Below are 25,647 nucleotides of genomic sequence, written 5' to 3' on the forward strand. Positions count from 1 at the left end.
AGGCCGGGTGCAGTGGCTCATGCCTGTAATCTTAGCAGTCTGGGAGGCTGAGGTGGGCAGATAATTTGAGGTCAGGAGCTCGAGACCTGCCTGACCAACATGGTGAAACCACCGTCTCAACTGAAAATACAAAAAATTAGCTGGGCATGGTGGGCCACACCTGTAATCTCAGCTACTCAGGGGGCTTAGGCATGAGGATTGCTTGAACCCAGGAGGTGGAGGTTGCAGTGAGTTGAAATCGCACTAGTGCATGCCAGCCTGGGTGACAGAGCGAGCCTCTATCTCAAGGGGAAAAAAAAAATGTTGAAAATACTACATTAGCTGTAAAAATGTTCAACAGCTCCAAATTAATAAAGTGTTCAAATCAGAGTTTTTCAAAAACGGACTGCAATGCTATAAAAAGTGACAAGTTCTATTTTATAATTACTAAGAGTACTACTGTTTGTAAAGGGCACGAATTAAAAAAAAAATAAGACAGAGTAACATTAATTCCTTTTATTTCTTAACTTATAAAACTGATAGAAAAAAAAATGCAAACTAGACCAGGCTCGGTGGCTTACGTCTGTAATCCTAGCACTTTGGTAGGCCGAGGCGGTGGACTGCCTGAGCTCAGGAGTTCTGAGACCAGCCTGGGCAACACGGTGAAACCCCGTCTCTACTAAAATACAAAAAATTAGCTGGGCATGGCAGCGTGCACCTTTAGTCACAGCTACTTGGGAGGCTGACGCAGAACTGCTTGAACCCGGGAGGCAGAGGTTGCAGTGAGCCGAGATCGCGCCACTGCCCTCCAGTCTGGGCAACAAAGCGAGACTCCATCTCAAACAACAACAACAACAAAAAACAAACTAAATATAGAAATATAAAAAGAAAAAAATTACTTTCAATCCCACTACAAATAACTAACCACAGCTGTACAACTGTAAACGTTATGGATATGCTTTTCTAAAATTACGGTGGACAGACAAATGCACAGAAGTATTCCAAATAAGAGTTGAGATTGCCAGAAATGTAAAATATGTCAGAAATGAATTCTTATTACATCATGTCGACATTCTTCTCAAGCTGCAGAACAATTTCCTTAAGGGCAGGATCCTCTGCCCAATTGACTTTACTCCCCAAAATAAGGTTCTGTAAAGAAAAAAAATTGTTTTAAAGTTACAAGTACTTCAAAAATTTAACAAGATTTTAGAATCATTTTTCATGAATCTTATCAAGTAATTAACATTTACTACATGTGTAGCTCTGTGATCATAAGAAAAAAATGATAATACATTCTTCTATTTTTTTTTTTTTTTTGAGTCGGAGTCTTGCTCTGTGTCACCCAGGCTGGAGTGCAATGGTGCGGTCTTCAGCTCACTGCAACCTCCGCCTCCCGGGTTCAAGCAATTCTCCTGCCTCAGCCTCCCGAGTAGCTGGGATTACAGGCACCCACCACCATGCCCAGCTAATTTTTGTATTTTTAGTAGAGACAGGGTTTCACCATATTGGCTCAGCTGGTCTCTTGGCCAGGCTGGCCTCAAACTCCTGACCTCGTGATCCACCCGCCTTGGCCTCCCAAACTGCTGGGATTACAGGCATAAGCCACCACACCCAGCAGCATTCTTCTACTTTCATTTCCACTTTTAGTAAGGCTTTAGCCTTGATCTCCATAATGTTAGGGAATATTTACAATGTTTACAATAATTTTTTATGCCTCATCAGTTTCCATGGATAGGTTTTACTTGTTAAAAATACTTGCAGCGTGCTGGGTGCGGTGGCTCAAGCCCGTAATCCCGGCACTTTGGGAGGCTGAGGCAGGTGGATCACCTGACATCGGAGTTCGAGACCAGCCTGGCCAACATGGCGAAACCCCATCTCTACCAAAAATACAAAAATTAGCCAGGTGTGGTGGCAGATGCCTATAATCCCAGCTACTCAGGAGGCTGAGGCAGGAGAATTGCTTGAACCCAGGAGGAGGTTGCAATGGACCGAGATCATGCCACTGCACTCCATCCTGGGCTACAGATACAGAGCAAGACTCCGTCTGAAAGAAGAAAAAAGAAGAATCAAGACCTTAAACATTAAGTATACACACATTCCAGATATATACAAACAGACCAATATTAAACACTGAATTATTTCATCAAGATCAAAAACTAGCTGAAAGTTAAGTCAATACTGTATGATAGCATCATCAAATAGTTGGCCAGGCGCAGTGGCTCACGCCTGTAATCCCAGCACTTTGGGAGGCTGAGGCGGACGGATCACCTAAGGTGAGGAGTTTGAGACCAGCCTAGCCAACATGGTGAAACCCCGTCTCTACTAAAAATTAAAAAATTAGCCGGGCATGGTGGTGGACGCCTGTAATCCCAGCTACTCAGGAGGCTGAGACAGGAGAATTGCTTGAACCAGGAGGCGGAGTTTGCAGTGAGCTGAGATCGAGCCACTTCACTCCAGCCTGGGCAACAAGAGTAAAACTCTTGCTAGTTTATATAAATGTTACCTGGAACACGTGTTGAATAACAGTAGTAATTTTTATCTCCATCTGTAGGTTTTGTCGTATGATCTTTATCCTCTCTGAGTTTTCCATACTGTCCAAATCAATCTTCTGTTTGTTCTTTTCAGTCTGTATTTCTAAAAGCTTACTTTCTGAAGCTTGTTTTAATTCTGTTAGGTTAAAAATAAAATAATATACCATATATAATACCTCTACAAACAAGGATCTTGAAAAATTATGAAGCAGATCACTTCTTGGTTATTTTAGTCAAGAGAAAAATTTTAATAAGCAGCATTTTAGGTTGCAACTTTATTATGATCTGAAAATGACTTCCCTGGTGCAAAATAACAATATTTTAATTTTGTACTTAGCAATGCCCTTAGTGAAATGTTCCAGGTATTTCTGTATGACAATAACAGCTGTCTACAGATGTTTCAAGTGGCATCATGTAATGAGGGCTTATTTTGGGTTGCCAAAATAGGTAGGAAATACATATATTTTTTCCCTCTTAAATTACAAAAATGAAACATATAAACATTTATTTTATTATTATTTTTTGAGATGGAGTCTCACTGTTGCCTAGGCTGGAGTGCAGTGGTGCGATCTCGGCTCACTGCAGCCTCCGCCTCCTGGGGGTTCAAGTGATTCTCCTGCCTCAGCGTCCTGAATAGCTGGGATTACAGGTGCCCACCACCACACCTGGCTAATGTTTGCATTTTTAGTATAGATAGGGGTTTTGCCATGTTGGCTGGGCTAGTCTCCAACTCCTGACCTCCAGTGATCCACCTGCCTTGGCCTCCCAAAGTGCTGGGATTATAGGTGTGAGCCACCGTGCCTGGCCAAATAAGATTAATTTTAAATGAAAAGTAAGATTCCTTGGCCGAGCGCGGTGGCTCACACCTGTAATCACAGCACTTTGGGAGGCCGAGGTGGGCGGATCACCTGAGGTCAGGAGTTCGAGACCAGCCCCGCCAACATGGCGAAACCCCATCTCTATGAAAAATACAAAAATTAGCTGGGCATGGTGACATGTGCCTATAATCCCAGCTACTCAGGAGGCTGAGGCAGGAGAATCACTTGAACCCAGAGGCAGAGGTTGCAGTAAGCCGAGATTGCACCATTGCACTCCAGCCTGGGCAACAAGAGTGAAACTCTGTCTCAGGAAAAAAAAAAAAGTAAGATTCCCCTCTCCAGGGATAAACATCATCAACCATTTTTTGTATTACTGGAAACAGTCTAAGAATTAAACTACTTGGAAATATAAATGGATGTATTTCAGGGGCCTGTTCTTCAACATTAATGTATATTAAAGGAGGTTGGAATGCAGTGGAGAAAATGAATCATCAAAAGGGTATAACCTGAGCATGGGTGGCTCATTCTTATAATTCCAACGCTTTGGAAGGCTGAGGCAGGAAGATCGCCAGAAGTTCGAGACCACCCTGGGAAACATAGCAAGACCCTGATTCTACTCAAAAAAACATGGGGGGAATAGACAAGATGACCAATACTACTAATGACCCTGAGATTATTTGCTAACAGGCAAATCTATATAATGGTTACAAATGACAAATCTGAGCAGGGTGCAGTGACTCGTGTCTGTTATCAGCACTGTGGGAGGCTGAGGAGGGTGGATCACCTGAGGTCAGGAGTTGGAGACTAACCTGGCCAACATGGTGAAACCCGTCTCTACTAAAAATACAAATCAGTGGGGCATGGTGGCAGGCGCCTGTAATCCCATGTAATCCCAGCTACTCAGGAGGCTGAGGTAGGAGAACTGCTTGAACCTGGGAGACAGGGGTTGTAGTGAGCCGAGATCACGCCATTGCACTCCAGCCTGGGTGACAAGAGCGAAACTCCATCTCAATAAAAACAAACAAACAAACAAAAAACCGGCTGGGCACGGTGGCTCATGCCTATAATCCCAGCACTTTGGGAGGCCGAGGTGGGTGGATAACCTGAGGTAGGGAGTTCAAGACCAGCCGGACCAATGTGGAGAAACCCCGTCTCTACTAAAAAGACAAAATTAGCTGGGAATGGTGGCGGGCGCTTGTAATCCCAGCTACTCGGGAGGCTGAGGCAGGAGAATCGCTCGAACCTGAGAGGCGGAGGTGCGGTGAGCCGAGATCATGCCATTGCACTCCAGCCTGGGCAACAAGAGAGAAATTCCGTATAAAAAAAAAAAAAACCCAACCAACAAATCTGGCCAGGCACAGTGGATCACGGGATCCGGTCTGTAATCTTAGCACTTTGGGAGGCCAAGGTGGGCAGATCACTTGAGCCCAGGAGTTCTATACCAGCCTGTGTAACATGGGGAATGAATCCTGTCTCTATAGAAAAATAAATTTAAGAAATCTACAGAAAAAAAGGCCGGGCATGGTGGCTCATGCCTGTAATCCCAGCACTTTGGGAGGTCGAGGAGGGTGGATCACGAGGTCAGGAGATGGAGACCATCCTGGCTAATACGGTGAAACCCGGTCTCTACTAAAAATACAAAAAAATTAGCCGGGCGTGGTGGCGGGTGCCTGTAGTCCCAGCTACTCAGGAGGCTGAGGCAGAAGAATGGTGTGAACCCGGGAGGTGGAGCTTTCAGTGAGCTGAGATAGTGCCACTGCACTCCAGCCTGGGTGACAGAGCGAGACTCCGTCTCAAAAAAAAAAAAAAAAAAAAAGATATCTACAGAAAAAAAACAATTAGCCAGGCATGGTGGCATGCACTTGTAGTCCCAACTATCAGGGATGCTGAGGTGAAAGGATTGCTCGAGTCCAGGAAGTTGAGGCTGTAGTGAGCCGAGTGTGCCTCCAGCCTGAGTAACAGAACAAGACCCTCTCTCAAAAAACAGAGGCCGGTCACAGTGGCTTATGCCTATAATCCCAGCACTATGGGAGGCAGAGGCGGGGAGAACACCTTGAGGTGAGGAGTTCGAGACCAGCCTGGACAACATGGTGAAACCCTGTATCTACTAAAAATACAAAAATTAGCCAGGCGTGGTGGCACGCCTGTAATCCCAGCTACTCGGGAGGCTGAGGCAGAAGAATGGCTTGAATCCAGGAGACAGAGGTTGCAGAGAGCCAAGATCACGCCACTGCACTCCAGCTTGGACAACAGAGTGAAACTATTTCAAAACAAAAACAAACAAACAAAAAAAGGTTGGCCGGGCGAGGTGGCTCATGCCTGTAATCCCAGCACTTTGGGAGGCTGAGGTGGGTGGATCACGAGGTCAGGAGATCAAGACCATCCTGGCTAACACGGTGAAACACCGTCTCTACTAAAAATACAAAAAATTAGCCGGGCGTGGTGGCGGGTGCCTGTAGTCCCAGCTACTCAGAAAGCTGAGACCGGAGAATCACTTGAATCCAGGAGGTGGAGCTTGCAATGAGCTGAGATTGCACCACTGCACTCCAGCCTGGGCGACAGAGGGAGACTCCATCTCAAAAAAAAAAAAAAAGAAAAACAAAAAAAATGGCTGGGTGCGATGGCTCATACCTGTAATCCCAACACTTTGGGAGGCAGAGGTGGATGAATCACGAGATCAGGAGTTCAAGACCAGCCTGGCCAAGACAGTGAAACCCTGTCTCTACTAAAAATACAAAAAATTAGCCAGGCATGCTGGTTGGGGCATGTAATCCCAGCTACTCGGGAAGCTGAGGCAGAGAATTTCTTCAACCCGGGAAGCAGAAGTTGCAGTGAGCCGAGATTGCACCACTGCACTCCAGCCTGGGCGACAGAGCGAGACAGCATCTCACAAAAAAAAAAAAAAAAGAAAGAAATACAAGCCAGGTGCGGTAGCTCATGCCTGTAATCCTAGCACTTTGGGAGTCCAAGGCAGGAGGATCGTTGAGGGCAGAAGTTCAAGACAAACCTGGGTAACACAGCAAGATTCGATGTCAACAAAAAACAAAAAAGTTAGCTGGGCATGGTAGAGTGCACTTGTATTCCCAGCTACTTGGGAGCTGAGGTGGGAGGATGGCTTGAGCCCAGGAGTTCAAAGCTGCACTGAACTGCAAAGAACTATGATCACGCCACTGCACTCCAGCCTGGGTGACAGAACAAGACCCTTATCTGAAAAAAGCTTTGAAGACTGATTATCTTTTGATGGAAAATAAAAAAAATTTAACTTTTCCTTTGTATACCTTTGTTTCCAAATGTTCTACAGTGTGTACTGCCTTTGAAATAAACATTCCAACAGTTTCAATGCAAAAAACCATCTCATGTCATGATAAATTAAGTGAAAAGGCTGTAGATCCATACATATCATTTGATCATTTAGAAATTATATATATTTATATATTATATATTTATATATTACAGGCATGAGCCACAGTGCTGTGCCTCATTAGTTTAGAACTTTAAATCACAAAATGAATACATTCTCAGAAGGGGAAAAATAAAAGGATGTAGTAAATTGTAATGCAAAAGTCATGCCTCTTTTCTGTGTGACCACAGTTTGGTATTTATCAGTCTAGACTTTTCCATGTCCATATAAACATTTATATGGACATGGAAATTTATATATATATATATATATAAAATTTCTATATATATAATTTCTACATAGAAATTATATATATAATTATATATTTTTATATATTATATATAAATATGTAATATATAATTATATATATAATTTCTATATAGAAATTCTATATATATCGAAGTTATATATATATATATATATAAAAATTTTCATGTCCATATAAATGTTTATATGGACATGGAAAAGTCTAGACTGATAAATACCAAACTGTGGTCACACAGAAAAGAGGCATGACTTTTGCCTTATAATTTACTACGTCCTTTTATTTTTCCCCTTCTGAGAATGTATTCATTTTGTGATTTAAAGTTCTAAACTAATGAGGCACAGCACTGTGGCTCACGCCTGTAATCCCAGCACTTTGGGAGGCCAAGGCGGGCAGATCACTTGAGGTCAGGAGTTTGAGACCAGCCTGACCAACGTGGTGAAATCCCGTCCCTACTAAAAATACAAAAATTTGGCCAGGTGCAGTGGCTCACACCTATAACCAGCACTTTGAGAGGCCGAGGCAGGTGGATCATCTGAGGTCGGGAGTTCAAGACCAGCCTGGCCAACATGGTGAAATCCCATCTCTACTAAAAAAATACAAAAACTAGCCAGGTGTGATAGGACATGCCTGTAATCTCAGCTACTCTGGAGGCTGAGGCACAAGAATTGCTCAAACCCAGGAGGTGGAGGATGCAGTGAGCTGAGATCGTGCCACTGCACTCCAGCATGGGTGACAGAGTGAGAGTCTGTCTCCAAAAAAAATACCATATTAAAAAAATTTTTTTAACATAAAAATACAAAAATTAGCCAGGCATGGTGGTGGGTGCCTGTAGTTCCAGCTATTCAGGAGGCTGACGCAGGAGAATCACTTGAATTTGGGAGGCAGAGGTTGCAGTGAGCCAAGATCAAGTCACTGCATTCCACCTGGGTGATAGAGCAAGACTCTGTCTCAGAAAAAGCAAACAAAAAATGAAAATAAAGTTCTAAAACAATGAAAATAAACAGAACAAAATGTACTTTATATCACTTTTTAAGTTGCCATGTCAAAAATTTTAAGGAATTTTGAAAGTCGGAAATTAGGAAATTTCTCGGTGGCTAAGAGATCTGGCCTTATCAATCTATAAAGTAAGCAAAATGTGTTCTGCCAAAAAAAAGTGTTCTACATACGCAATCTCTTCTTTCTAATATCAAGCAGTTTTTCCTCTAAATCCCAAGATTCCTGTTATTAAAAATAAAAAAGTTAAAGCACATTACTATATGTAAGGACAAACCTGTAATACTTAAATCACTGAGTTTATCTACTAGCCTTAGTTATCTAAAGTTCCAGTTTTCAATTCCTCTATTTCCAGACAGCAAAAGGAAGACAGTAACTTAAATTATAAGTAGATAATGTTCAACATTAGTCAGAAATAATAGAATTTTGAAAAAAAGAACTCAAGGACAGCGAATTCCAATCATATCATTCCCTTTGGACAATCCTATTTAATCATATACAATACAGTTACCAGCAAGAAGTTGAGAGTAAAATCATGAGAATGCATAATCAGCCTAATGTGTAAGTTTACCTGCTGTGATTTCATTATTAATTTATTTAGCTCTAATAGGTGTTTCATGTTATCCATGAGCACACTGAAAAGGAAACAAAAAGATGATTTATTAAGGTTATTTGTAACTTAATTAAAAATAATAACTGTCATTAATGAAGGAATCAATGAATGAAAACTTACTTTCATTAAACCCACCGTACACTTGGATAAAAAGTCAGTTTAACAAAATAAATCTGGAAAAGTTTGATGTAAACTAAATTTCTGTTAAAACTAGATATGCATTTCCCTAGAAAAATGTTTGGTCACAGACATTGAAGAATACCAAATTTAAAAATGTGGGAACATTTCTAAAAATTTCGTATTTAGAGAGGAAACACCCTAATAACTTCCTAACAAGCTGCTTTTGTTTTGAATTTATTTTTTAGAGCAATTTTAACAAGCTGCTTTTGTTTTGAATGTATTTTTTAGAGCAATTTTAGTTTCACAGCAAAACCGAGTGGAAGGTAGAGATTTCTCATATACACCCTACCCCTGACACATGCATAGCCTCTCCCATTATCAACATCCCCTACACCAAAGTGGCACATTTGTTACAATCAACAAACCTATATCGACACATCATTGTTACCCAAAGCCCGGATTTTACATCAAGGTTCACTCTTGCTTGTGTATAGCCTATGGGTTTGTTTTTTGTGACAGGGTCTCGCTCCGCTACCCAGGCTGGAGTGCAGTGGCACAATCACAGCTTCCTGCAACCTCACCTCCTGGGCTCAAGCGATCATCCTGCCTCAGCCTCAGAAGCAGCTGGGATTATAGGCATACACTACCATGTCCCACTAATTGTTACATTTTTTGTAGAGACAGGGTCTCCCTATGTTGGCCAGACTGGTCTGGAACTCCAGGGTTGAAGCAATCCTCCCTCTTCAGCCTCCCAAAGTGGTAGGATTATAGACATGAGTACTGAGGCCCCACCCATTCTTTGGGTTTTGACATATGTATAATTACATGCATCCACCATTATTGCAGCATACAGAATAGTTTCAAGGAACAAACTGCTTTTTACTTCTTTAACAAATATTTTTGAGTACTTACTACATGCTTTCAAGAACTATGCCAGGTGCCAGGAATGTAAAATAAAATAAAACACAGTATCTGTTTTCAAAGAGGAAAGAATCTAGTGGAGAAAAATAAATCCACAATCATACTGTAGTGCAGTAACAAATATGAACCAGAGTTATGCACAGGGTGGAATAAGGATATAAAGTAATTACCTAGATCAAGTAGTTTGGTATGGCTGGAGCAAAACGGTATGGAATAAGACTGGGCAGAGCAGTGGCTCTCATACTTCTGAGTGCAACAGTCATTTGGGAGGCTTGTTAAGTAAGGATTCCTAGTTCCTGACCTTCAGATATGCTGATTCGGGGCCTGGTTCAGTGGCTCATACCTGTAATCCCAGCACTTTTGGAGGCTGAGGCAGGAGGATTGCTTGAGCTCAGGAGTTTTGAGACCTGGGCAATATAGCAGACCACATCTCTATTTAAAAAAAAAAAAAAGGTCAGGTACAGTGGATCCCCTGAAGTCAGAAGCTCGAGATTAGCCTGGCCAACATGGCAAAACCCCATCTCTACTAAAAATACAAAAATTAGCCAGGTGTGATGGTGTGTGTCTGTAATCCCAGCTACTCAGGAGGCCGAGGCAGGAGAATCGCTTGAACCTGGGAGGCAGAGGCTGCAGTGAGCCAAGTAGATCGTGCCACTGCACTCCAGCCTGGGTGACAGAGCAAGATTCCATCTCAAAAAAAAAAAAAAAAAAAAAAAAAAGATATGCTGATTCAGAAAGTTTGGGATAGGACCAACAATGTGATCACTATAATAGACATTATTCTGATAATCAGCCAGGTGTGAAAAACACTGTAGAAGCAACTAACTGAGAAGGTCAAAAGGGGAATATGCACAAACCTGGGAGAGCTGAACTCATTTTTCTACTATTTACAGCTATATTTGGTTGTCTTAAAAGATAAATTTAGGCATATTAAAATCTAACAAGTTTATTTGAGAAGACAATTCATGCATCTGGCAGCACAGGATTATAAGCTGTTTAGTGCTCTACTGTGGGAGTTGAGTGAGGAAGCTTTTATAAGGTGTTCATAGAAGACAAAATGTAATTGGTTGGTTAAAGTGGATCATCTCTAGTTAGAAGTTAGTTGGCAGTTTCTCATTGGGTAAGCTTAAGTTCCATTTTACTGTTTACATCAGGCTTACATAGGAATCCCAAGGTGATGGAGCTCAAGGCTAAAGATGGTTCTGCCTAATGGCATTCCAGTTGCATCCCAATTAATTTTTTTTAACAGTTATAAACTTTAAAATGTGCTAATAAAACACTGCCTGAGAAGTGAGGAGCCCTTCCGCCCGGCAGCTGCCCCGTCTGAGAAGTGAGGAGCCCCTCCGCCTGGCAGCCGCCCCGTCTGAGAAGTGAGGAGCCCCTCCGCCCGGCAGCCGCCCCGTCTGAGAAGTGAGGAGCTCTGAGAAGTGAGGAGCGTCTCCGCCTGGCAGCCGCCCCGTCCGGGAGGTTGGGGGCAGCCCCCGCCCGGCCAGCCGCCCCATCCGGGAGGGAGGTGGGGGGCAGCCCCCGCCCGGCCAGCCGCCCCGTCCGGGAGGTGGGGGGGGGCGCCTCTGCCTGGCCGCCCCTTCTGGGAAGTGAGGAGCCCCTCTGCCTGGATGCCACCCCGTCTGGGAGGTGTACCCAACAGCTCATTGAGAACGAGCCATGATGACGATGGCGGTTTTGTCGAATAGAAAAGGGGAAAATGTGGGGAAAAGATAGAGAAATCAGACTGTTGCTGTGTCTGTGTAGAAAGAAGTAGACATAGGAGACTCCATTTTGTTCTGTACTAAGAAAAATTCTTCTGCCTTGGGATGCTGTTGATCTATGACCTTACCCCCCAACCCGGTGCTCTCTGAAACATGTGCTGTGTCCACTCAGGGTTAAATGGACTAAGGGTGGTGCAAGATGTGCTTTGTTAACCAGATGCTTGAAGGCAGCATGCTCGTTAAGAGTCATCACCACTCCCTAATCTCAAGTACCCAGGGACACAAACACTGCGGTAGGCCACAGGGTCCTCTGCCTAGGAAAACCAGAGACCTTTGTTCACTTGTTTATCTGCTGACCTTCCCTACACTATTGTCCTATGACCCTGCCAAATCCCCCTATGCGAGAAACACCCAAGAATGATCAATTAAAAACAAAAAAAACCACTGCCTCCGCCTATTTGACCTTTCTGGTTTTTTTTTTTTTTTTTTGAGACAGAGTCTTACTCTGTTGCCCAGGCTGGAGTGTAGTGGCACAATCTCAGCTCACTGCAACCTTCGCCTCCTGGGTTCAAGTGATTTTCCTGCCTTAGCCTCCCGAGTAGCTGGGATTACAGGTACCTGCCACCACGCCCGGCTAATTTTTGCATTTTTAGTAGAGATGGGGTTTTACCATGTTGGCCAGGCTGGTCTTGAACTTCTGATCTCAGACGATCCGCCTGCCTCGGCCTCCCAAAGTGCTGGGATCACAGGCGTAAGCCACCGCACCGGCCTGACCCTTCTGTTTTTTGGTGTCAACAGTGAAACTGGCCCAACTGTCCCACAGAACTGATGTTTATGATTTCTTTTGAATAAACATAGAAACTGACCCTCCCAGTCTTAAAGCTTGAGAAAGTTACAATTGTCTTATCTGAGTTCCCTTCTCAGGAAACCAACCATCAGGACTCCCAGATAGTATCAAGGAACTGAAACTTATAAGATCACACCCTCTGGACAATAAGACATCAGACCCCTCACCCATCATGATTGCCTAACCTGCTTCCTATTGACTAACTCCTCTTCCTTACCCCTCCCTAATTCCTGTCTTCCCATACATGGGTACATATCTTCCCTGCTATATAAACCCTTAATTTGGCAGGGTGTGGTGGTTCACACCTGTAATCTCAGCACTTTGGAAGGCCAACGCAGGTGGATTCCTTTGAACTCAGGAGTTCGCAACCAGCCTGGGCAACATGGCAAAACCCCATCTCTACAAAAAATACAAAAATTAGCCAGGCACGGTGGTGGGCACCTGCAGTCCCAGCTACTTGGGAGGCTGAGGTGGATCACTTGAACCTGGGAGGTGAAGGTGGCAGTGAGCTAGGATCACGCCACTGCACTCCAGCCTGAGCAACAGAGTGAGGCCCTGTCTCAAAAAAACAAAACAAAACACCTCCTTTATTTTAGTCCATCTAGGAGATGAGACTGATCTCCCCTCTCTTTGGCTATAGTACTCAAAGACTTCTTCCTGACAACACTCATGTCAGTGATTACATTTCTGTGCAGCAAGCAACAGGACCTAGACCAAAGCCCTGACATTTCAGTAACAATGTGATGAATCTGTCCTGCTGTCCTGCACCCCACACCTTTAACTCAAGAATGTCTTTTTTTTTTGTTTTTGAGATGGGGTCTATTGCCCAGGCTAAGGTGCTGTGGCAAGATCACAGCTTACTGCAGCCCCATGACCTCCTAGAATCAAGGCAGGAGGCTGATCCTCTCCCCTCAGCCTCTGGAGTAACAAGGACTACTGGTGGCTCCACCATGCCTGGCTAATTGTTAAAAATTTTTTGTAGAGACGAGGCCTCCCTATGTTGCCCAGGCTGATCTCAAATGCCTGGGCTCAAGCTATCCTCCTGCCTCAGGCTCCCAAAGTGCTGGGATTACAGGCATGAGCCTCTGTACCCAAGCTAAACTCTCCTTTTATGGGAGAGAAAAAGTTATGAGTGTTCAAATTCAGATTTTTGGATTTATGTAATCCTGGATTTAGCTGGAATATGGGAAAATGTGTAGCAGTGTGGGCTAAGATACTCAAGATAGAAGTGCCTAGGTCAGACCAGCCTGGCCAACATAGTGAAACCCCGTCTCTACTAAAAATACAAAAATTACCTGGGAGTTGTAGCAGGTGCCTGTAATCCCAGCTATTCAGGAGGCTGAGGCACGAGAATTGCTTGAACCGGAGAGATGGAGGTTGGAGTGAGCTGCACTCCAGTCTGAGTGACAGAGTGAGATTCCGTCTCCAAAAAAAAAAGTGCTTATACCCATGCGGGAATTTTTCTGGTGCTCAAGGGAAGGGGATATTTTATCACAAGAGCTTTGGGAGATAAGATCATAGGTAAGAGGCCGGGTGCGGTGGCTCATACCTGTAATCCCAGGACTTTGGGAGGCCGAGGCGGGTGGATCACGAGGTCAGGAGATCGAGACCATCCTGGCTAACACAGTGAAGCCCCGTCTCTACTAAAAATACAAAAAATTAGCTGGGCGTGGTGGTGGGCGCCTGTAGTCCCAGCTGCTCGGGAGGCTGAGGCAGGAGAATGGCGTGAACCCGGGAGGCGGAGGTTGCAGTGAGCCGAGATCATGCCACTGCACTCCGGCCTGGGCGACAGAGCAAGACTCTGTCTCAAAAAAAAAAAAAATATCATAGGTAAGACCTCTGAGGCCATACACCAAGATACAGAGGACCTGACCTGCTAGTCTTTTTTTTTTTTTTTTGCTCATAATAATTTTTATTTTTTATTTTTTTTTTAAATTTTATTATTATTATACTTTAAGTTTTAGGGTACATGTGCACAACGTGCAGGTTTGTTACATATGTATACATGTGCCATGTTGGTGTGCTGCACCCATTAACTTGTCATTTAGCATTAGGTATATCTTCTAATGCTATCCCTCCCCACTGCCCCCACCCTACAACAGTCCCCAGTGTGTGATGTTCCCCTTCCTGTGTCCATGTTTTCTCATTGTTCAATTCCCACCTATGAGTGAGAACATGCGGTGTTTGGTTTTTTGTCCTTGTGACAGTTTGCTGAGACCTGCTAGTCTTTATATTATATCCCTTGGGAAATTGTTTGATCCGAATAAGCTCATTTCTACCAATAAAAAATGAGGAGTATATTTCCTATCTCACTGTGTTTTGGATGGATTAAATGAGATAGCCCTGTTCCTGATTTATAGTAAATACTGAAGAAAATGAACTTTTAAAGCTTTCCCTTAAAATTTTCCAATCTTCTGGATAAACTCTTCTGCTTCTTACAGTTACAATCCATACGGAACAAAATATAATTAGAACTATAAAAGTTGCTGTAATTCTGGGGAGGACCTATAAAAATTTCATCACTTTCCTTATTCCCCAGATAAAGGTAGTTGGCAGTAATAATTTTTTAAAATTCACAAAACTAAAGTCACTATGCAGATCCCATCCTTACCGAATCCAGAGAAAAAAAAAATCATACCTAGACTGGGTGCTAATTTTCTCCAGGTTTTTTTTAAGCGCAGTTGAAAGTCTCATCCTATGAGAGGGAAAAAGCTTGCATTATAAAACATGGATAACATTTGTGGTACATTAAAAAAATTCAAAACATGACAAAGATTGATTTCCCTTCAAATATACACAAAACAGAAGTAGGTTTTAAAATATTATTACAAGAGAAATACTTTGAGAAATAAAACACAAAAATATGAAATAACACCAAGATGGATAGGGCTGTTGCGTGTGGGTAGACACTGCCAGAATGAGGGGCCAGGTGAATCTGAAACCTGGCCTGAGCTGAATGAGTTCTCTGAACCATCTACTTTTGTGCAAAGCCAGTGGAAGGATTAAGGCACTACAAAGATCAGGATGGGCCTGAAATGAAGGACTTAGGGAATACAAAACCATATATGACTATAAACTTTAAAACTTTTTTTTTGTTTTTTGAGAGGGAATCTTGCTCTGTCACCCACAATGCAGTGCACAGTGGCATGATCTTGGCTCACTGCAACCTCTGCCTCCTGGGTTTAAGTGATTCTCCTGCCTCAGCCTCCCTAGTAGCTGGGATTACAGGCACACACCACCACACCTGGCTAATTTTTGTATTTTTAGTAGAGACAGGGTTTTGCATTGTTGGTCAGGCTGGTCTTGAACTCCTGACCTCAGGTGATCCACCCACCTTGGCCTCCCGAAGTGCTGGGATTACAGGCGTGAGCCACCGCGCCCGCCAGGTTATATGTATTAAATGCATTTTTCACTTACCATATTTTCAACTTACAATGGGTTTATCAGGACCTAAACCCATTGCAAATTGAGGAGCATCTGTAATGCAAATTTTCTCTCAGGGCTCAAAATCTGTGTGACCAGGCTGGGCTTGTGTAATCTCAGCATTTTGGGGAGGCTGAGGTGAGAAGATCGCTTGAGCCTAGGAGTTCAAGACCAGCCTAGGCACAGTGAGACCCCATCTCCATAAAAAATAAAAAAAATTAGCCAAGCGTGATTTTGCATGCCTGTAGTCCCAGCTGCTCCAGAGGCTCAGGCAGGAGGATTGCTTGAGCCTGGGAGGTTGAGGCTACAGTGAGCAGTGATCATGTCGCTGTACTCCAGTGTGGGCAAGAGTGAGACCTTGTCAAATTAAAAAATAATAACAATAATAAAATAAAAATTTTGTGTGACCATTATCTAATCATCACTGTGCTTGACTAATTCACTCAGCCCAGTTAAAAGATTCCCTCCACTTTCCCCTCATACCCATTTTGCAGTCAGTTCACAATGCTTATATTTAAAATGTAATAATTACCTGTCTAATGCAAGCTTTTTTATCTCAAAAGCAACTTTTACCTCTTCAATTTCATTTTCCAGGTCTTCAATTTTACTATCAAAGAAACATGAGCAAAAGAATTTCAGCAATATCAGAAAAAGACATTATTGAAATAAATGTATAAAATAAGCCCTTAAAAAAGTAAAACACCTCTATCTAAATACAAGTATTCTACAGGCTCAATATACCAATGTGTATTTACACATTTGGTAAACTAATGCCCCTGAGCTACTTCACTTAGTATCTTATAAAAAGGGAGGCCAGAAAGTTCTAATGTGATCACTTGTGTACATATAAATCTCCATCCCAAATTAACAACTTCCCAATATATGCATCACAAGTTATTTGGAAAAATAAAGGAAAGGAAAAATAAAAACAATGCTATAGCATAGAAAAATGAGATTATGACCAGGCTCAGTGGCTCTTGCCTACAATCCCAGAACTTTAGGAGGCCAAGGTGGAGGATTACTTCAGGCCAGGAGTTTGAGAACAGCCTGGGCAACAAAATGAGGCCCCATCTCTACAAAATATATATATATTTTTGAGGCGGAGTTTCGCTCATTGCCCAGGTTGGAGTGCAATGGCGCAATCTTGGCTCACCGCAACCTCCACCTCCCGGGTTCAAGCAATTCTCCTGCCTCAGCCTCCCGAGTAGCTGGGATTACAGGCATGCGCCATCACGCCCGGCTAATTTTGTATTTTCAGTAGAGATGGTGTTTCTCCATGTTGGTCAGGCTGGTTTCGAACACCCGACCTTGGGTGATCCACCCACCTTGGCTTCTCAAAGTGCTGGGATTACAGGCATGAGTCACCGTGCCTGGCCCCAAAATATTTAAAAAAAAAAAAAAAAGTAAGTCAGGTGTGGTACAATGAGCCTGTAGTTCCAGCTACTCAGGAGGCTGAGGCCAGTGGATCCCTTGAACCCAGGAGGTCGTGGCTTCAATGAACTATGATCACACCACTGCACTCCAGCCTGCATGATAGTGAGACTCCATCTAACAACAAAATAATAGAAAATGATTAAATCTTAGTAAAGACCATAAACAAAATTTTTAAATATAACATACGCTTCGATTTGCTTTTCTTGCATAATTTGTTCTGGAGTTTTTTCTTCACCTGCAAATAAATAATTTTTTGAAGTTACTAACATTTTAGAAAGGTGCTGTCCAAAAGGAATATAATGTAAGCCACAAGGGCAAAAGACATCATTTAAAATGTCGTTTTCACATTACAGGAAAGAAACAGTGAAATTTAATTTTAATATACTTATTTAACCCAATAGATCAAAAATATTATTTCAATGTGCAGTCAGTTTAACATTACTAATGACATATTTCACATTATTCTGTCTGTATTTTACATTTACAGCCCATCTCAATGATGATTAACCTTTTGAGACCAGCCTGGGCGACATAGTGAAACTGTCTCTACTGAAAATTAGCCAGGCACAATAGTGCATGCCTGTAGTCCCAGCTACTCGGGAGGCTGAGGTGGGAGGATCGCTTGAGCCCAAGAGGTTGGGGTTGCAGTGAGCCAAAATCTTGCTACTGCACTCCAGCCTGGGTGGCTGAGTGAGATCATCTCAAAAAAAAAAACACCAACCAACAAAGACAATGTGGCACTTGTATAGGGATCAACAAATACCTCAATGGTACAGAAAAAAGCCTAGAACTTCCTGTGATGATGGAAATGTTTCCTATCTATGCTATCCCATAGGATAGCCACTGGCCACATGTGGCAACTGAGCATTTGATATGCACTTGATTTTAAATTTTATTTCATTTTAATTAGCTTTAAAAAGCCACGTGTGGCCAGGGGTGTGATGGCTCATGCCTGTAATCCCAGTACTTTGGGAGGCCGAGGCAGGTGGATCACCTGAGGTCAGGAGTTAAGAGACCAGTCTGGCCAACATGGTGAAACCCGTCTCTACTAAAAATACAAAAATTAGCCGGACATGGTGGCAGGCGCCTGTAATCCTGGCTACTTGAGAGGCTGAGGCAGTGAATCCGGGAGGCAGAGGTTGCAGTGAGCTAAGATCGCGCCGCTGCACTCTAGCCTGGGCGACAGAACAAGACCCCGTCTCAAAAAAAAAAAAAACAAAACAGAAAAAACGAAAAAAGAAAATGTTCTGTATCTTTTTTGGGGGGAGACAGGGTCTCCTTCTGTCACTGTCACCCAGGCTGTAGTGTAGTGGTGTGATCTCAGCTCACTGCAGCCTTGATATCCCAGGCTTAAGTAATCCTCCCACCTCAGCTGGGTGGGACTACAGGCACATGGTACCACATCTGGCCAATTCGTTTTTTTTAGAGATGGGGGTCTCACTATGTTTCCCAGGCTGGTTGCCCCGGGCTCAAGCAATCCTCTCGCCTTGGCCCCTCAAAATGCTGGGATTACAGATTGATCCACCATGCTCAGCCGAAAATGTTCTGTATCTTGATTGTGGTAGTGATTATACAGATTTAGAAATTTGTCAAAACTCATCAAATTGTACCCTTAAAATAGATGCCTTTATTGTAAAAAAACAATCCTTTAACCAATAGTCTCAGTCACATATATATACATATACATATATACACATACACACATATATATACGTATACATATATGTGTGTGTGTATGTGTATATATATATTTTGTTTGTTTGTTTTTGTTTTTGAGACGGAGTTTTGCTCTTGTTGCCCAGGCCAGAGTGCAATGGCGTGATCTCGGGTCACTGCAACCTCCACCTCCCAGGTTCAAGCGATTCTCCTGCCTCAGCCTCCCGAGTAGCTGAGATTACAGGCATGCACCACCACGCCCAGCTAATTTTGTATTTTTAGTAGAGACGGGGTTTCTCCACGTTAGTCAGGCTGGTCTCGAACTCCTGACCTCAGGTGATCCGCCCGCCTCGGCCTCCCAAAGTGCCGGGATTACAGGTGTGAGCTACCAAGCCCAGCCATATATCTATTTTTTAAATGGTAAAAGAATCAATACTTATTTCTCTGTTGATTGCCTGACAGTCTCACTCTGTTGCCCAGTGGAGTGGAGTACAGTAAGATGACTCAATCACTTGAGCCCTGGAGTTGGATGTTGCAGTGAGTCCCAGCTGGGACTACAGGTATTTATCACCATATCTGGCTACGTTTTTTTTATTTTTGTAGGGATGAGGTCTCACTTTGTTTCCCAGGCTAATCTCAAACTCTTAGCTTCAAGTGATCTTCTTGTCTTGGCCTCTAAAAGAGCAGATAGTCAATTTTAGATAAACATCTTCTTTCAAAGGCTACAACTAAACTTCCTGTGGCCTGCCTTACATCTGTCATCTCCTAGGTATAGAAATTCTACAGTGTTAACTAAATCTAGTTTTTGGATGTCACAATCCCTTAAAAATGGTACTAGCTATATAGAGAACAAAAAGACTATTGGAACGTAAACTTTCTTCTCATTTGGATCTGAGCTCTAAAATCATCTTCTTAGAGAAGCCATCCCTATGAAAAGAAGCCCCTCCCTCTTATCATGCCTTTGTTTCCTTCAGCACACTTAGCATACTTCATAAATATCTTGCATGTTTACCAGTTTTGCCACACTATAACATATATAAACAATTTTTGGTAAAGTTAATTTTATTTTCACTCGAGTACTGTTAATCATCAAACTCACAAAATCTTATTTGAGGCCAGGTGTGGTGGCAAAACCCTGTGTCTACAAAAAAAATACAGAAAATTAGCCGGGCGCAGTAGCATGTGCCTGTGGTCCCAGTCACTTGGGAGGCTGAGGTGGGAGGATTGCTGGAGCCCAGGAGGCTAAGGCTGCAGTAAACCAGAGACTGCGCCACTACATTACAGCCTGGGTGACAGCAAGACCCTGTCTCAAAAAAACAAACAAACAAACAACAAAACCCTAATTTGAAAATGAAAATACTTACTTGCATCAACCATTGATTTATATTCTAGGAGTTGTTGTTTTGTCTGTGCTCTCAGCCTGAAAACAGATAAAGAGAATATAAAGTCACATATTTATTGATTAAGGTTTTACTCATTACCATATGACGAACGAACTCATTCTTTTTCGGAAGCTGATACAACAAAATAAATATAAATAATTAAACTCCTAATTACAAACTTCTAATTTGGCCTCATTTTATTTAAAATGGGTATAAAGAACTTCAAGGCCTCAGAGGAAGACACAAAATGGAATACACTGGGAAAACAGCATCTGTCAGGAAAAGTTAAAAAATTGGTGTTTAAGATTTTTTTTTTTTTTTTTTTTTTTTTTGAGACGGAGTCTTGCACTCTCGCCCAGGCTGGAGTGCAGTGGCGCAATCTCGGCTCACCGAAAGCTCCGCCTCCCCGCTTCACGCCATTCTCCTGCCTCAGCCTCCCAAGCAGCTGGGACTACAGGCGCCTGCCACCATGCCCGGCTAATTTTTTGTATTTTTAGTAGAGATGGGGTTTCACCGTGTTAGCCAGCATGGTCTTGATCTCCTGACCTTGTGATCCACCCGCCTCGGCCTCCCAAAGTGCTGGGATTACAGGCGTGAGCCACCACACCCGGCCGTTTAAGATTATTTTTAATAGGCCAGACTGAACTGAGGATGCTATACAAAGAATAGACCAAAATGATTAAACCCCAAACCACTGTATTTACAAACACAGATTTTTATCAGGAGATACAGAAAAATAACAAAGATGCTAATCCTTGGATTACTAATTCATGTAGTTTTTCAGTTGTTCTATAAATCCAAAAATCATACATAAGTAGAAAAACTATGAGCAAATGGTAATTTAAGATGACAGCAAGGGTGAGGAGGAAAAAACAATAAAAAAGAAATAGACATCTTTTCATTTTTCAAAACATTTAAGAAAGAAAAAAATGGTAATTCATTTTTTTTTTTTTTTGAGTCAAGAGCCTTGCTCTGTTGCCCAGGCTGGAGTGCAATGGCACAATCTTCTGCTCACTGCAACCTCTGCCTCCCGGGTTCAATCAATTCTCTTGCCTCAGCCTCCTGAGTAGCTGGGATTACAGGCGCCCGCCACCACGCCCAGCTAATTTTTGTATTTTTAGTAGAGACGGGGTTTCACCATGTTGGCCATGGTTGGCCAGGCTGGTCTTGAACTCCTGACTTAAGGTGATCCGTCTGCCTCGGCATCCCAAAGTGTTGGGATTACAGGCGTAAGCCACTGCGCTCAGCCAATAATGATTTTTTTAAAACTACCTCTGTTATGATATAGAACAGAAGACCGCAAATTTTTTTCTGTAAAGGACCTGATAGTAAATTTTTTAGGGTTTGTGAGTCACACGGTCTGTTTTAGCTACTCAATTCCACCCTTGTGGCAGGAAAGTTGTACTCCAATAAAACTGTTTATCGAAACTGAAACTTGAATTTCTAATAGAGTTCACGTGTTATGAGATATTTTTATGATCTTTTCCCTGCAACACTTAAACATAAAAACTATTCTTAGCTTGAGTGGTCACAGAAAAATAGGCAGTTAGGCAGATTTGGCCCAGGACCTTCTCCTGCTCACTAGTTTAGAAGACGAATGTCCCTTCTCATCGAATCTTCCCCAGCAACCGCTTAGTGGAAAAGTATAAACACCGTCCGCTTAGTAGAATTTATAACATATAAAGCTTCTGGGTTACAAAGGGTCGTAGTTCTAAAAGAAATGGTAGGGGCACCTTCCTTCCAGTTTAGCTCTGGCATTCAATTTGTCTGTAAACCAGAGAGGTGCGGGGGAAGGCGGGGAAACAGGAGGAGAAATTACAGCTTCTAAGGGCCCGGGGCACTGTGCTCAACACTTCCCTAGACTATCTCATTTAACCCTTGTAACCTCTCTCCAGGGGGTCATTTTTCTCTCCTTTTCGCTGATGAAGAAAGAGCTTCAACAGTTTAAGTGAATGAGGCAATCACGGAGACCTGACGTGACCGAGCGTGAATTCGAACCCTAGCCCTTCTGAGCAAGGGCGGAGTTCCGGGCCACAACGCCCACTTTGCCCCGGCTGAGGAGGCCAAAGGGAACAACCTGATGAGCAGGGTCATGCGGTCCTCGCTGCGCGCCGCCTGGGCGCCGGCGACCTGCGGTGGCCCGCCTGCCAGGCCTTCCCCTCCGGAGTCCGCGGGCTCGTCGGCGTCTTGCACCTGGGGCTGCTCCTCCATTGCTGGTTGAGAGGAAAGGCTACCACTCAGCAGGCAAACGCACTCAGAAAAGGTCGCTTTTCCCGCCACTAAATGGACGCCGGGAAAAGGCCCCAGGGCCCCGCCCCTTCCGCCCAGGGCCCCACCCTTTCCGCCTGGTTTTTCGGTTGCCGCGGTTACTACGGGCTCCTCTTTCATCCGGGCTCTACTGGTGAAAATCACTGCGGACGGCTGGTAAAAAGTTGGAATAGCTTTCGTTAAGCGTCGGATGTGTAGAGTGCTGAGTTAGGGGCTGGACTAGAGACGTTGGGACATCTCCCGGGAACAGCAGCCTGGAGGGGAAAAATCTCCTGACCTAAGTGGTCATTCGGCCTTGGCGCTTGGACACGGGAGTGCGGCGACAGCCATATGTCCATCCATCTTGGCACTTTTCCGTCCGCTGCCTTTGAAGATGGGTGTGCCCGGCAGGCTGTGAAAGATAAACATTAGAGGGTTGTTTAGAAGACTTTTTTGACCTGAGCCCATGAGGTACATACCCTTTGTTTGGCGGAGAAACCAGTGGCTTCTGAAGATCAGGGATACCCACGGGCTACAAGTGCGAGGCATTGCAGACATTTCGAACCCAGACTTCCAGCCTGGAGACATCCACACGCTTCCAGTTTCTTGCACTGGTACTTCATTCTGTCATTATGATTGACACCACTCGTAACTGAGAGTTGCGTGCCCTCAAGTTTTGAGTGTCTGCAGGGTACCTTTGAGCTTTCTTAGCTGTGTAGTGAGTGGGGGGAATGGAGAAAATGAAGGACAGATGACTGATTTGTAGTTTTTCATTTGGACACTGTCCTTGCCGCACAAGCACAGCAGCTTGAACCTCTTTGAACAAGAGTCGAGAGTTCTTTTCCAGCTAATTACCCACTAGTTAAACTTGATCATACTGTGCTGTTTTCTTCCTCTCCATTGTCAATGTAATACGGCTCCTGATAAAAGTTAAATTCGCCGGGCGTGGTGGCTCACCCCTGTACTCCCAGCACTTTGGGGGCTGAGGCGGGTGGATCACCTGAAGTCAGGAGTTCGAGACCAGCCTGGCCAACATGGTGAAACCCCGTCTCTACTAAAAATACAAAAGTTAGCTGCGTGTGGTGGCAGGCGCCTGTAATCCCAGCTACTCAGGAGGCTGAGGCAGGAGAATCGCTTGAACCCGGGGGGGCGGAGGTTGCAGTGAGCTGAGATCGCGCCACTGCACTCCAGCCTGGGTGACAGAGTGAAACTCCGTCTCAAAAAAAAAAAAAAAGCCGGGCACTGTGGCTCACACCTATAATCCCAGCACTTTGGGAAGCCGAAGGGGGAGGATCTCGAGGTCAGGAGTTGGAGACCAGCCTGACCAACATGGAGAAACCTCGTCTCTACTAAAAATACAAAATTAGCCAGGCGTGGTGGTGGGCACCTGTAATCCCAGATAGTGGGGAGGCCGAGGCAGGAGAATCCTTTGACCCCGGGAAGCAGAGGTTGCGGTGAGCCGAGATCACACCAGAGATGCACTCCAGCCTGGGCAACAGAGCAAGATTCCTTCTCGAAAAACAAACAAACAAACAAACAAACAAAAACAATTCAAAAGACACAGAATGGACTGGTGGCGATGGCCCACGCCTGTAATCCCAGCACTTTGGGAAGCCAAAGCGGAAGGATCGCTTGAAGTCAGGAGAACAGCCTGGGCAGCATAGTGAGACCTCGTTTCTACTTAAAACAAAAACAAACAAACAAAAAAAACAACAGGTGTGGTGACTTAGACCTGTGGTCCCAGCTACTCAAGAGGCTGAGATGGGAGGATCACTGGGCCCCAGCCGTTGAGGACTGCAGTGACCTATGATCGCACCACTGCTCTCCATCCTGGGTGACAGAGTGAGACCCTGTCTCAAAAAAAAAAAAAAAAAAAAAAAGCACAGGGTGTAAAATCAGGCATTAGGTTTGCTATTCCTACGTGTAAACTTATGGAACATTTTCTTGTTTCCTTTCATTTTGTTTTACAAAAAGGATGATCCCATTGTTAGCTTTTTCTCTTTACCACTTAGTGGATACCTTCCACTGTCTCACCACAATCTTATCCTTTTAAGCAGTTGCCTATCAGGTGTCTCCACTGCTCACATTTGGGACAAAAATAATGCAATGTGCAGTCGCTCACGCCTGTAATCCCTCCACTTTGGGAGGCCAAAGTGAGCAGATCACCTGAGGTGAGTAGTTTGAGACCAGCCTGGCCAACATGGTAAAACCCCATCTCTACTAAAAATACAAAAAAGACTGTCTCAAAAAATTTTTTTATAAAAATAATAATGCAATGGTTATCCAACGTGAGAATTCGGAGGAGACCTTGTTAAAACACATTTCTGGGTGTCTCTAGGATTGTTTTGCATTTGTAACAAGTTCCCAGGTAAAGTTGCTCTTGCTTATTGAGGAGGACACTTTGAGAACCACCACCATAAAGGGTCATAAAATGCAATTAAAAAAAAAATTCACAGTAAAACAAAAAAGGGTGGGTGTAAGGCCCTGCATGGTGGCTCATGCCTATAATCCTAGCACTTTGGGAAGGTGAGGCAGGCAGATCACTTGAGGCCAGGAGTTTGAGGCCAGCATGGCCAACATCGCGAAACCCCATCTCTACTAAAAATACAAAAATTAATCGGGCACTGGGGCACACGCTTGTAATCCCCGCTACTCGGGAGGCTGAGACAGGAAAATCGCTTGAACCAGGGAGGCTGAGGTTGCAGTGAGCCAAGATAGCACCACTGCATTCCAGCCTGGGTGATAGAGTGAGACCCTGTCTCGGGTGGTGGGGGGAAAGGGTGGGTGTGGGTAGGGAGCTATCCATTAAAAAGTCAATAATAAAGATAGAAGAGATGATAGAATTAGAAAACTACCATCATACCACTCCCAGGGAGATAAATGTCAGGAAAGTATAATTAATGAGTGCTAAAACTAGAGACCAGCACTTCATAGGAATGTTATAGCTAGTGGTTACCACCTTAACCAGATGGTCAAAATTGGTATCAAAAATGGTATAACAATCTGATGTCTGATTCTAATATAATGCATGAGTTGTACACATCACCTATATTGCCAGATGTGTAACCTGAATTTAACTGTGCTGAAAACATGAGACAAGAAATCCAGAATGAGGAACATTCTACAAGACAATTCATGTCTATGTCCTGAAACACAGAAAACAGGGCAGTTGTTCTATATGGAAAAACAAACCATGATTGAATCTTGGATTGGAAAAGGAAAAAAAAAAAAGCCCTAATACATTTTTGGAACAACTGAGGAAATTTGAATATGTTCTGCATATTAGATATTAAGTTACCAATTTTC

At 43.6% G+C, this 25,647-nt stretch overlaps 1 protein-coding gene across 2 annotated transcripts; it reads right to left on the reverse strand.

Moving 5' to 3' along the window:
- Positions 1-480: 480 nt before the first annotated feature.
- Positions 481-24,649, reverse strand: CENPH (centromere protein H). Of its 2 annotated transcripts, XM_004058742.5 has the most exons (9): positions 22,172-24,649; positions 20,077-20,132; positions 17,243-17,291; positions 16,155-16,229; positions 14,838-14,894; positions 8,561-8,624; positions 8,163-8,214; positions 2,483-2,646; positions 481-1,128 (listed from the first exon to the last, which is right to left on the reverse strand). In XM_004058742.5, exons 1-9 carry the CDS (start codon positions 22,480-22,482, stop codon positions 1,036-1,038), a joined length of 921 nt encoding a protein of 306 aa, XP_004058790.2. In that variant the 5' UTR covers positions 22,483-24,649; the 3' UTR covers positions 481-1,035. The 2 variants fall into 2 exon arrangements, with proteins under 2 accessions (XP_004058790.2, XP_055223033.2); XM_055367058.2 differs by lacking the exon at positions 16,155-16,229 and having other exon boundaries at positions 22,172-22,401.
- Positions 24,650-25,647: the final 998 nt, after the last annotated feature.

The sequence above is a fragment of the Gorilla gorilla genome, chromosome 19 (genome assembly GCF_029281585.2).
Source record: "Gorilla gorilla gorilla isolate KB3781 chromosome 19, NHGRI_mGorGor1-v2.1_pri, whole genome shotgun sequence".
Classification (NCBI taxonomy): Eukaryota; Metazoa; Chordata; class Mammalia; order Primates; family Hominidae; genus Gorilla; species Gorilla gorilla.

Coding starts and splice junctions, on each gene's coding strand:
- CENPH (XM_004058742.5), bottom strand. CDS start 22,482: ATGAAAGAGGAGCCCGTAGTAACCGCGGCAACCGAAAAACCAGGCGGA. Junction 14,895..16,154: donor AAAAAGCTTGCATTAGACAG/GTAATTATTACA, acceptor TCCCTCTCATAG/GATGAGACTTTCAACTGCGC. Junction 2,647..8,162: donor TATTAGAAAGAAGAGATTGC/GTATGTAGAACA, acceptor TTAACCTAACAG/AATTAAAACAAGCTTCAGAA.